The sequence below is a fragment of the Candida metapsilosis genome (genome assembly GCF_017655625.1).
Source record: "Candida metapsilosis strain BP57 chromosome Unknown scaffold1, whole genome shotgun sequence".
NCBI lineage: Eukaryota > Fungi > Ascomycota > Pichiomycetes > Serinales > Debaryomycetaceae > Lodderomyces > Lodderomyces metapsilosis.
Window position 1 is genome coordinate 2,745,003 of NW_027138159.1, and position 13,834 is coordinate 2,758,836.

Below are 13,834 nucleotides of genomic sequence, written 5' to 3' on the forward strand. Positions count from 1 at the left end.
TTTGCCATTTCCATCTTCACAAGCTATTGCCTTGCTGTTTTCATATATACTATCAGAGAATAATATTGGAAAAGAACTGACGAGAACTCATGAAAGTATTTACCGGAGCTCTAGTGTGGACATACTTACTACTTTCCACCGCATGGGGTTTGGATATTACAGTAGACAGAATAGACAGAGGATCAATCACCATTACCAATGAAAATATCAACATCCACTCTGGATCGTTTTGGTCGATTATCAATAATGCTGCTTCAAATTTTGTTTCCAATATCAATGTTGAGTCTGGTGCCGCATTATATGTTTCCAGTGTCTCTCCAGATATTTCTTTATCTGCAACTATATTGCTGGATTCATACTCCTTGACAAACAACGGTATAATCTCAATAAACGCGATTGATGGTTACGCAAGTTACCTTTTTGACTTTATGGGCAAGGATTTATATAATAACGGTGATTTTTTCTTATCTGCCTCAGGAGATGCCGCAGTATCAGTTTACGTGAAAGCTTTGAATTGGCAGAATACTGGATTGATCCAGTTATACCAAAAGAAAAGAACTTCAGGATTCATTTGGTTGGGTCGTCCTGGAATGACTGCCAATAACAATGGTCAAATCTGTTTCGTGAATCAGCTTTGGCAACAGGCATGCAATGTGCTTGGTACTGGTTGTATCACCGCAGGAGCAAACTCCTCGCTTTGGTTTGCAAACACCCAATATACAATTTCTTCCAATCAAACCTTATACTTGGCTGATGGTACTTCTTCTATTGTTGCTTACGGGTCATTCACTCCCCAAACATTTACAGTGAGAAACTTCGGACAAGTCAATGGTATTTCGAACAAGATTGGTTTAGTTGCTACCCTTTATAATCCAAAGTCTGGTCTTAATCCTTGGAATTATAATTCGACATCAGGAATTCTTACATTGTATGTGGGTGACTACATTCAATACTTCAACATTGGACAAGGCTACGATGACTCGAAATTTTATGTTGTCACAGATAACGCATTGGGATTACCATCACCATATTTAGGTTCAGTTGCTTACAATGGCTCGGTCCCGAACCCGGGGATGCCCGCGGAATGTAAACCTTGTAAACCTATTCCGGCAATCCCCGGTATAGACGCGACTTCATACACAACAACACTTACCACGACATCGGCAGGCACCATCCTCACTGACAATGCTATCGTTGCCATTAGCACAAACACCAGGGGTATATTTACTACTACTACAGTTACTAGATACTCACAACCGACAACATCATTGTTTACATCCACATGGACCACCACTCAATCAGATGGATCTGTTGAAACTGACTCTGGACTTGTGTCACAATATGGAAGTTCATTCACCACATTGACTACATATGAGAAACCAGTCAAAACTGAGTTTACATCCACTTGGACCACCACTCAATCGGATGGATCTGTTGAAACTGACTCTGGACTTGTGTCTCAATATGGAAGTTCATTCACCACATTGACTACATATGAGAAACCAATTGAAACTGAGTTTACATCCACTTGGACCACCACTCAATCAGATGGATCTGTTGAGACTGACTCTGGACTTGTGTCACAATATGGAAGCTCATTCACCACATTGACTACATATGAGAAACCAATTGAAACTGAGTTTACATCCACTTGGACCACCACTCAATCAGATGGATCTGTTGAAACCGACTCTGGACTTGTGTCACAATATGGAAGTTCATTCACCACATTGACTACATATGAGAAACCAATTGAAACTGAGTTTACATCCACTTGGGTTTCCACGAGCGCTGATGGATCTGTTGAAACTGATTCTGGACTTGTTTCAGAGCACGGAAGCTCATTCACCACTTTGAGTACGTTTGCTCCAAAACTCAATGATGCCTCTACCTCGATGTTGGGAGCCTATTCAGTCGTTCAAACGGAATTCACCAAAACATGGACCACCACTCAATCAGATGGATCTGTTGAAACTGATTCTGGACTTGTGTCACAATACGGAAGCTCATTCACCACATTGACTACATATGAGAAACCAATTGAAACTGAGTTTACATCCACTTGGACCACCACTCAATCAGATGGATCTGTTGAAACCGACTCTGGACTTGTGTCACAATATGGAAGTTCATTCACCACATTGACTACATATGAGAAACCAATTGAAACTGAGTTTACATCCACTTGGACCACCACTCAATCAGATGGATCTGTTGAAACCGACTCAGGACTTGTGTCACAATATGGAAGCTCATTCACCACATTGACTACATATGAGAAACCAATTGAAACTGAGTTTACATCCACTTGGGTTACCACGAACGCTGATGGATCTGTTGAAACCGACTCTGGACTTGTGTCACAATATGGAAGTTCATTCACCACATTGACTACATATGAGAAACCAATTGAAACTGAGTTTACATCCACTTGGGTTACCACGAACGCTGATGGATCTGTTGAAACCGACTCTGGACTTGTGTCACAATATGGAAGTTCATTCACCACATTGACTACATATGAGAAACCAATTGAAACTGAGTTTACATCCACTTGGGTTACCACGAACGCTGATGGATCTGTTGAAACTGATTCTGGACTTGTGTCACAATATGGAAGCTCATTCACCACATTGACTACATACGAGAAACCAATTGAAACTGAGTTTACATCCACTTGGGTTACCACGAACGCTGATGGATCTGTTGAAACTGATTCTGGACTTGTTTCAGAGCACGGAATCTCATTCACCACTTTGAGTACGTTTGCTCCAAAACTCAATGATGCCTCTACCTCGATGTTGGGAGCCTATTCAGTCGTTCAAACGGAATTCACCAAAACATGGACCACCACTCAATCAGATGGATCTGTTGAAACCGACTCTGGACTTGTGTCACAATATGGAAGTTCATTCACCACATTGACTACATATGAGAAACCAATTGAAACTGAGTTTACATCCACTTGGACCACCACTCAATCAGATGGATCTGTTGAAACCGACTCTGGACTTGTGTCACAATATGGAAGTTCATTCACCACATTGACTACATATGAGAAACCAATTGAAACTGAGTTTACATCCACTTGGACCACCACTCAATCAGATGGATCTGTTGAAACCGACTCTGGACTTGTGTCACAATATGGAAGTTCATTCACCACATTGACTACATACGAGAAACCAATTGAAACTGAGTTTACATCCACTTGGACCACCACTCAATCAGATGGATCTGTTGAAACCGACTCAGGACTTGTGTCACAATATGGAAGCTCATTCACCACATTGACTACATATGAGAAACCAATTGAAACTGAGTTTACATCCACTTGGGTTTCCACGAACGCTGATGGATCTGTTGAAACTGACTCAGGACTTGTGTCACAATATGGAAGCTCATTCACCACATTGACTACATATGAGAAACCAATTGAAACTGAGTTTACATCCACTTGGACCACCACTCAATCAGATGGATCTGTTGAAACTGATTCTGGACTTGTGTCACAATATGGAAGCTCATTCACCACATTGACTACATATGAGAAACCAATTGAAACTGAGTTTACATCCACTTGGGTTTCCACGAACGCTGATGGATCTGTTGAAACTGACTCTGGACTTGTGTCACAATATGATAGTTCATTTACCACATTGACTACATATGAGAAACCAATTGAAACTGAGTTTACATCCACTTGGACCACCACTCAATCAGATGGATCTGTTGAAACCGACTCTGGACTTGTGTCACAATATGGAAGTTCATTCACCACATTGACTACATACGAGAAACCAATTGAAACTGAGTTTACATCCACTTGGGTTTCCACGAACGCTGATGGATCTGTTGAAACCGACTCTGGACTTGTGTCACAATATGGAAGTTCATTCACCACATTGACTACATATGAGAAACCAATTGAAACTGAGTTTACATCCACTTGGGTTACCACGAACGCTGATGGATCTGTTGAAACTGATTCTGGACTTGTGTCACAATATGGAAGTTCATTCACCACATTGACTACATACGAGAAACCAATTGAAACTGAGTTTACATCCACTTGGACCACCACTCAATCAGATGGATCTGTTGAAACCGACTCAGGACTTGTGTCACAATATGGAAGCTCATTCACCACATTGACTACATACGAGAAACCAATTGAAACTGAGTTTACATCCACTTGGGTTACCACGAACGCTGATGGATCTGTTGAAACTGACTCTGGACTTGTGTCACAATATGGAAGCTCATTCACCACATTGACTACATATGAGAAACCAATTGAAACTGAGTTTACATCCACTTGGACCACGAACGCTGATGGATCTGTTGAAACCGACTCTGGACTTGTGTCACAATATGGAAGTTCATTCACCACATTGACTACATATGAGAAACCAATTGAAACTGAGTTTACATCCACTTGGGTTACCACGAACGCTGATGGATCTGTTGAAACCGACTCTGGACTTGTGTCACAATATGGAAGTTCATTCACCACATTGACTACATATGAGAAACCAATTGAAACTGAGTTTACATCCACTTGGGTTACCACGAACGCTGATGGATCTGTTGAAACTGATTCTGGACTTGTGTCACAATATGGAAGCTCATTCACCACATTGACTACATATGAGAAACCAATTGAAACTGAGTTTACATCCACTTGGGTTACCACGAACGCTGATGGATCTGTTGAAACTGATTCTGGACTTGTGTCACAATATGGGCTCATTCACCACATTGACTACATATGAGAAACCAATTGAAACTGAGTTTACATCCACTTGGACCACCACTCAATCAGATGGATCTGTTGAAACTGACTCTGGACTTGTGTCACAATATGGAAGCTCATTCACCACATTGACTACATATGAGAAACCAATTGAAACTGAGTTTACATCCACTTGGACCACCACTCAATCAGATGGATCTGTTGAAACCGACTCTGGACTTGTGTCACAATATGGAAGTTCATTCACCACATTGACTACATATGAGAAACCAATTGAAACTGAGTTTACATCCACTTGGGTTTCCACGAACGCTGATGGATCTGTTGAAACCGACTCTGGACTTGTGTCACAATATGGAAGTTCATTCACCACATTGACTACATATGAGAAACCAATTGAAACTGAGTTTACATCCACTTGGGTTACCACGAACGCTGATGGATCTGTTGAAACTGATTCTGGACTTGTGTCACAATATGGAAGTTCATTCACCACATTGACTACATACGAGAAACCAATTGAAACTGAGTTTACATCCACTTGGACCACCACTCAATCAGATGGATCTGTTGAAACTGACTCAGGACTTGTGTCACAATATGGAAGTTCTTTTACTACGTTGACTACATTTGAGAGACCAGTCAAAACTGAGTTTACATCCACTTGGACCACCACTCAATCAGATGGATCTGTTGAAACTGATTCTGGACTTGTGTCACAATATGGAAGCTCATTCACCACATTGACTACATATGAGAAACCAATTGAAACTGAGTTTACATCCACTTGGACCACCACTCAATCAGATGGATCTGTTGAAACCGACTCAGGACTTGTGTCACAATATGGAAGTTCATTCACCACATTGACTACATATGAGAAACCAATTGAAACTGAGTTTACATCCACTTGGACCACCACTCAATCAGATGGATCTGTTGAAACTGACTCAGGACTTGTGTCACAATATGGAAGTTCTTTTACTACGTTGACTACATTTGAGAGACCAGTCAAAACTGAGTTTACATCCACTTGGACCACCACTCAATCAGATGGATCTGTTGAAACTGATTCTGGACTTGTGTCACAATATGGAAGTTCATTCACCACATTGACTACATATGAGAAACCAATTGAAACTGAGTTTACATCCACTTGGACCACCACTCAATCAGATGGATCTGTTGAAACCGACTCTGGACTTGTGTCACAATATGGAAGTTCATTCACCACATTGACTACATACGAGAAACCAATTGAAACTGAGTTTACATCCACTTGGGTTACCACGAACGCTGATGGATCTGTTGAAACTGATTCTGGACTTGTGTCACAATATGGAAGCTCATTCACCACATTGACTACATACGAGAAACCAATTGAAACTGAGTTTACATCCACTTGGACCACCACTCAATCAGATGGATCTGTTGAAACCGACTCTGGACTTGTGTCACAATATGGAAGCTCATTCACCACATTGACTACATACGAGAAACCAATTGAAACTGAGTTTACATCCACTTGGGTTACCACGAACGCTGATGGATCTGTTGAAACTGATTCTGGACTTGTTTCAGAGCACGGAATCTCATTCACCACTTTGAGTACGTTTGCTCCAAAACTCAATGATGCCTCTACCTCGATGTTGGGAGCCTATTCAGTCGTTCAAACGGAATTCACCAAAACATGGACCACCACTCAATCAGATGGATCTGTTGAAACCGACTCTGGACTTGTGTCACAATATGGAAGTTCATTCACCACATTGACTACATACGAGAAACCAATTGAAACTGAGTTTACATCCACTTGGACCACCACTCAATCAGATGGATCTGTTGAAACCGACTCTGGACTTGTGTCACAATATGGAAGTTCATTCACCACATTGACTACATATGAGAAACCAATTGAAACTGAGTTTACATCCACTTGGACCACCACTCAATCAGATGGATCTGTTGAAACTGACTCTGGACTTGTGTCACAATATGGAAGCTCATTCACCACATTGACTACATATGAGAAACCAATTGAAACTGAGTTTACATCCACTTGGACCACCACTCAATCAGATGGATCTGTTGAAACCGACTCTGGACTTGTGTCACAATATGGAAGTTCATTCACCACATTGACTACATATGAGAAACCAATTGAAACTGAGTTTACATCCACTTGGGTTTCCACGAACGCTGATGGATCTGTTGAAACTGATTCTGGACTTGTTTCAGAGCACGGAATCTCATTCACCACTTTGAGTACGTTTGCTCCAAAACTCAATGATGCCTCTACCTCGATGTTGGGAGCCTATTCAGTCGTTCAAACGGAATTCACCAAAACATGGACCACCACTCAATCAGATGGATCTGTTGAAACTGATTCTGGACTTGTGTCACAATACGGAAGCTCATTCACCACATTGACTACATATGAGAAACCAATTGAAACTGAGTTTACATCCACTTGGACCACCACTCAATCAGATGGATCTGTTGAAACCGACTCTGGACTTGTGTCACAATATGGAAGTTCATTCACCACATTGACTACATACGAGAAACCAATTGAAACTGAGTTTACATCCACTTGGACCACCACTCAATCAGATGGATCTGTTGAAACCGACTCAGGACTTGTGTCACAATATGGAAGCTCATTCACCACATTGACTACATATGAGAAACCAATTGAAACTGAGTTTACATCCACTTGGGTTACCACGAACGCTGATGGATCTGTTGAAACCGACTCTGGACTTGTGTCACAATATGGAAGTTCATTCACCACATTGACTACATATGAGAAACCAATTGAAACTGAGTTTACATCCACTTGGGTTACCACGAACGCTGATGGATCTGTTGAAACCGACTCTGGACTTGTGTCACAATATGGAAGTTCATTCACCACATTGACTACATATGAGAAACCAATTGAAACTGAGTTTACATCCACTTGGGTTACCACGAACGCTGATGGATCTGTTGAAACTGATTCTGGACTTGTGTCACAATATGGAAGCTCATTCACCACATTGACTACATACGAGAAACCAATTGAAACTGAGTTTACATCCACTTGGGTTACCACGAACGCTGATGGATCTGTTGAAACTGATTCTGGACTTGTGTCACAATATGGAAGCTCATTCACCACATTGACTACATACGAGAAACCAATTGAAACTGAGTTTACATCCACTTGGGTTACCACGAACGCTGATGGATCTGTTGAAACTGATTCTGGACTTGTTTCAGAGCACGGAATCTCATTCACCACTTTGAGTACGTTTGCTCCAAAACTCAATGATGCCTCTACCTCGATGTTGGGAGCCTATTCAGTCGTTCAAACGGAATTCACCAAAACATGGACCACCACTCAATCAGATGGATCTGTTGAAACTGACTCTGGACTTGTGTCACAATATGGAAGTTCATTCACCACATTGACTACATACGAGAAACCAATTGAAACTGAGTTTACATCCACTTGGACCACCACTCAATCAGATGGATCTGTTGAAACCGACTCTGGACTTGTGTCACAATATGGAAGTTCATTCACCACATTGACTACATATGAGAAACCAATTGAAACTGAGTTTACATCCACTTGGACCACCACTCAATCAGATGGATCTGTTGAAACCGACTCTGGACTTGTGTCACAATATGGAAGTTCATTCACCACATTGACTACATACGAGAAACCAATTGAAACTGAGTTTACATCCACTTGGGTTTCCACGAACGCTGATGGATCTGTTGAAACTGACTCTGGACTTGTGTCACAATATGATAGTTCATTTACCACATTGACTACATATGAGAAACCAATTGAAACTGAGTTTACATCCACTTGGGTTTCCACGAACGCTGATGGATCTGTTGAAACTGATTCTGGACTTGTGTCACAATACGGAAGTTCATTCACCACATTGACTACATATGAGAAACCAATTGAAACTGAGTTTACATCCACTTGGGTTTCCACGAACGCTGATGGATCTGTTGAAACTGACTCAGGACTTGTGTCACAATATGGAAGCTCATTCACCACATTGACTACATATGAGAAACCAATTGAAACTGAGTTTACATCCACTTGGACCACCACTCAATCAGATGGATCTGTTGAAACTGATTCTGGACTTGTGTCACAATATGGAAGCTCATTCACCACATTGACTACATATGAGAAACCAATTGAAACTGAGTTTACATCCACTTGGGTTACCACGAACGCTGATGGATCTGTTGAAACTGATTCTGGACTTGTGTCACAATATGGAAGCTCATTCACCACATTGACTACATATGAGAAACCAATTGAAACTGAGTTTACATCCACTTGGGTTTCCACGAGCGCTGATGGATCTGTTGAAACTGATTCTGGACTTGTTTCAGAGCACGGAAGCTCATTCACCACTTTGAGTACGTTTGCTCCAAAACTCAATGATGCCTCTACCTCGATGTTGGGAGCCTATTCAGTCGTTCAAACGGAATTCACCAAAACATGGACCACCACTCAATCAGATGGATCTGTTGAAACCGACTCTGGACTTGTGTCACAATATGGAAGTTCATTCACCACATTGACTACATACGAGAAACCAATTGAAACTGAGTTTACATCCACTTGGAACACCACTCAATCAGATGGATCTGTTGAAACCGACTCTGGACTTGTGTCACAATATGGAAGTTCATTCACCACATTGACTACATATGAGAAACCAATTGAAACTGAGTTTACATCCACTTGGACCACCACTCAGATGGATCTGTTGAAACTGACTCTGGACTTGTGTCACAATATGGAAGCTCATTCACCACATTGACTACATATGAGAAACCAATTGAAACTGAGTTTACATCCACTTGGGTTACCACGAACGCTGATGGATCTGTTGAAACTGACTCTGGACTTGTGTCACAATATGGAAGCTCATTCACCACATTGACTACATATGAGAAACCAATTGAAACTGAGTTTACATCCACTTGGGTTTCCACGAGCGCTGATGGATCTGTTGAAACTGATTCTGGACTTGTTTCAGAGCACGGAAGCTCATTCACCACTTTGAGTACGTTTGCTCCAAAACTCAATGATGCCTCTACCTCGATGTTGGGAGCCTATTCAGTCGTTCAAACGGAATTCACCAAAACATGGACCACCACTCAATCAGATGGATCTGTTGAAACTGACTCTGGACTTGTGTCACAATATGGAAGCTCATTCACCACATTGACTACATATGAGAAACCAATTGAAACTGAGTTTACATCCACTTGGGTTACCACGAACGCTGATGGATCTGTTGAAACCGACTCTGGACTTGTGTCACAATATGGAAGTTCATTCACCACATTGACTACATATGAGAAACCAATTGAAACTGAGTTTACATCCACTTGGGTTTCCACGAACGCTGATGGATCTGTTGAAACTGACTCTGGACTTGTGTCACAATATGATAGTTCATTTACCACATTGACTACATATGAGAAACCAATTGAAACTGAGTTTACATCCACTTGGGTTACCACGAACGCTGATGGATCTGTTGAAACTGATTCTGGACTTGTGTCACAATATGGAAGTTCATTCACCACATTGACTACATACGAGAAACCAATTGAAACTGAGTTTACATCCACTTGGACCACCACTCAATCAGATGGATCTGTTGAAACCGACTCAGGACTTGTGTCACAATATGGAAGCTCATTCACCACATTGACTACATATGAGAAACCAATTGAAACTGAGTTTACATCCACTTGGGTTTCCACGAACGCTGATGGATCTGTTGAAACTGACTCTGGACTTGTGTCACAATATGATAGTTCATTTACCACATTGACTACATATGAGAAACCAATTGAAACTGAGTTTACATCCACTTGGGTTTCCACGAACGCTGATGGATCTGTTGAAACTGATTCTGGACTTGTGTCACAATACGGAAGTTCATTCACCACATTGACTACATATGAGAAACCAATTGAAACTGAGTTTACATCCACTTGGGTTTCCACGAACGCTGATGGATCTGTTGAAACCGACTCAGGACTTGTGTCACAATATGGAAGCTCATTCACCACATTGACTACATATGAGAAACCAATTGAAACTGAGTTTACATCCACTTGGACCACCACTCAATCAGATGGATCTGTTGAGACTGATTCTGGACTTGTGTCACAATATGGAAGCTCATTCACCACATTGACTACATATGAGAAACCAATTGAAACTGAGTTTACATCCACTTGGGTTTCCACGAACGCTGATGGATCTGTTGAAACTGACTCTGGACTTGTGTCACAATATGATAGTTCATTTACCACATTGACTACATATGAGAAACCAATTGAAACTGAATTCGTGTCTGTGGCTGCTCCCGAACTGTCGGATATGGTTCTGGTTACCAAGTCTGTTGTGGTTCCACAATCTGGTTCCTCAATGCTTTCGTTATCATTTTATACGCAGCAAACGGAAACTCCAGCTTACACTCGATGGTATAATTCCAGTTTAGGTATTGACGCTGGTGTGGGAGGCGGTTATAGTGAGGTATCAACATCATCGTCAACAATGTGGCCAATTTGGTCGACTTCTTTGGCTGGTGCTTTACCTGGTGTCATCGAATTACCTTCAAGTACTGAAGGTAGCCAGCCGCCTGCATCGACTAATCCATCTTTAGATGGGGAATCTCCTGGTTCGCTGTCTTCTACATTTTTGAATTCAATAACAACAACTGCTGTGAATGCACTACAAACGACTGAAACTTATTCAAGTGCTATGGAGTCCAATACAGACGATGAAAAGAGTTCATCTTCGATTCATGATACAGATTTGATCTCTGTATATTTATCAAGCCTGTCAGATTATGAAAACGTTCCAACGGGTACTATAGAATCAAGTTCAGAAATTTCTTCAAATCATATCGCTGGCCACCATTACATTGAGCTGTCGTCGATGCCGTCCTTTGTTGGTACGGGAACTGCTACTAGAACTGCTACTAGAACTGCTACTAGAACTGCTACTGGAACTGATATTGGAACTGCTACTGGAACTGAGGATGCATTAAAACATTCAAATGGAGCAAGTGCCATAATTGAGAGCATGGTATACACAGGTACTGCTACCAAGAGTTCAGGTGCTGTCGTGAAGACTACAGGTGAAAGTTTTAAGACTATTGTTAAAAGTGATCAAGCCACAAGCGAGAGGGTTAATACTGCTAACCAAAGCATCGCTGCAGTGGATGAGAGTATCGAGACAATGAGTGCGGGTTCTAACTCAGAAGATAGGGTTGGTGGCACAAGATTCACTATGACGTCCCGAACTAGATGCACACCAAGCTTCAGTTCTATTGCAGCAAATGAGGAAGCATCTAGCCTTGAAAATTACAGAGAAAGCTCTTCAGTTATGGCCACAGGCGTTGGCTCTCACACTACCAGTGCTTCTGCTGAAATCAACACATATGAAGGATCAGGAACCTTTTCAACTCAACCGTCATTAAGAGTTTTACTTATTTTGATTATTTTTTCGATTATTGTGTAAGGGCGGTGGGCTACTATAATGTTAGCCAATAAAGTTACTAAGCTACTTCGAATGCTTTTTGTTTTTGCTTAATTTTTTTTTTTATCATTGTTTTTGTTGTTTTTTTTACATGGGTCGATTTTTTGCAATCACATTGTCTTTTTGCGACCTTTTGCTTATATTTGATTTTTTATTCGGTTTGTTGATTAGAGTGCTGACATCTTATATGATTCGAAACATTTGATACTTTTCAAAGGTTAATTTTGAATTGTTAAGTCAGTTCTTTTTCTTATTTTTTTTATTTTTGTATACTATTCGGTTGTTTTTTTGTATAAGAATGTTTTTAATTTTAATATTATATTTTGTCTTAATTTTTATCAAATATTTCGGCGCAAAAATTCGGTAAACATGGATGATGTAGAAAACACCACAACATTGAAAAATTTCTCGAATTTTCATTATGCGACTTCCAAGGATGAGAATCTTGCCAAGATCATTAGTGGGGAAACGAAGACAGAGATATTGTAGAGAGGAGGACGACTAATTCATAACATTTGCTTACCATTCTTCGGATGGTTAACAATTATTGGTAAATGACATTATGAGCTCATTTGCTCAGTCAATCATCGGACTATTTTGGACTATGCACATAGTATATTTTGATGTAAGATCTGCTCTCACACATATTCCCCAAAATATACTGAAAGATCAAAACAACATGCTGGCTCATCCTTTTTAAGAGTTACATCCAAATGAGGTAACTCGATTACTGTTTAGAGTCATAAGAAAAATGGGTTCATTTTATGTGGATTCAATTATAGATTTTTTTTATTGACTTGAAGCAATGAAAGGCGTGCATGTGCGTAAAACGTTTCCGATATATGCTATTCTCATATCGAACAATCTGATATCTGATCATGTTTTGATTTTGCATGTTTTTATAGAGGAGGAGATGAAAAGAGTTTAAATACTCTAACTGGGTTTCTATACGTAGCTGCGTATTGAGATGGTAAACATTTGTAAGGAAAATATGTGCTCCAAAGTATACAATATTCCGTTGCTTAAAACGTTTCAATTATTGCCGACAGGAAAAGATCTAAAATATAGAATCATACAATGCAGCTACTTACAAGCGATATAAGTTGTTGTTGTTTTCCTCTTCTCGTTAATGCTTCTTTGTGTACGATCTAAGACCCTTGAATAAAGGCAAGTTGTTGCAGATATAATAATAAGGTGATTTTTTCACCATGCATGAGCTACCGAAGGACCCTTTGTAATTTCCGAGGTTTTTAAAGTGTGTCATATAGTAAAAAGAGACGGAAAAAAGAAAAAACAATGAAAATTTTTTGCTGTCATTTTGGTAGCATCTCCTAGCACAAGAAAAAACAAAACAAAACAAAATAAAACCAATAAAATGTTGGTTGGCACCAGATACTTGTCTACTATAATACAAACCAAGAACCGAAAATGATCAAAAACACTAAATGAGAATAAGAAAAGAAAAGGATTTCTTCTGCATACACGAA

At 40.3% G+C, this 13,834-nt stretch overlaps 1 protein-coding gene across 1 annotated transcript; it reads left to right on the top strand. All coding sequences in view use genetic code 12, as the record gives it.

The window, feature by feature from the left end:
- Window positions 1–89: 89 nt before the first annotated feature.
- On the top strand, window positions 90–12,329 carry I9W82_001240 (uncharacterized protein; the record flags this gene model as incomplete). Its single annotated transcript, XM_067689965.1, has 3 exons — window positions 90–4,733; window positions 4,777–9,466; window positions 9,541–12,329. The coding sequence occupies 3 exons, from the start codon at window positions 90–92 to the stop codon at window positions 12,327–12,329; spliced, it is 12,123 nt and encodes a 4,040-aa protein (XP_067551262.1).
- Window positions 12,330–13,834: the final 1,505 nt, after the last annotated feature.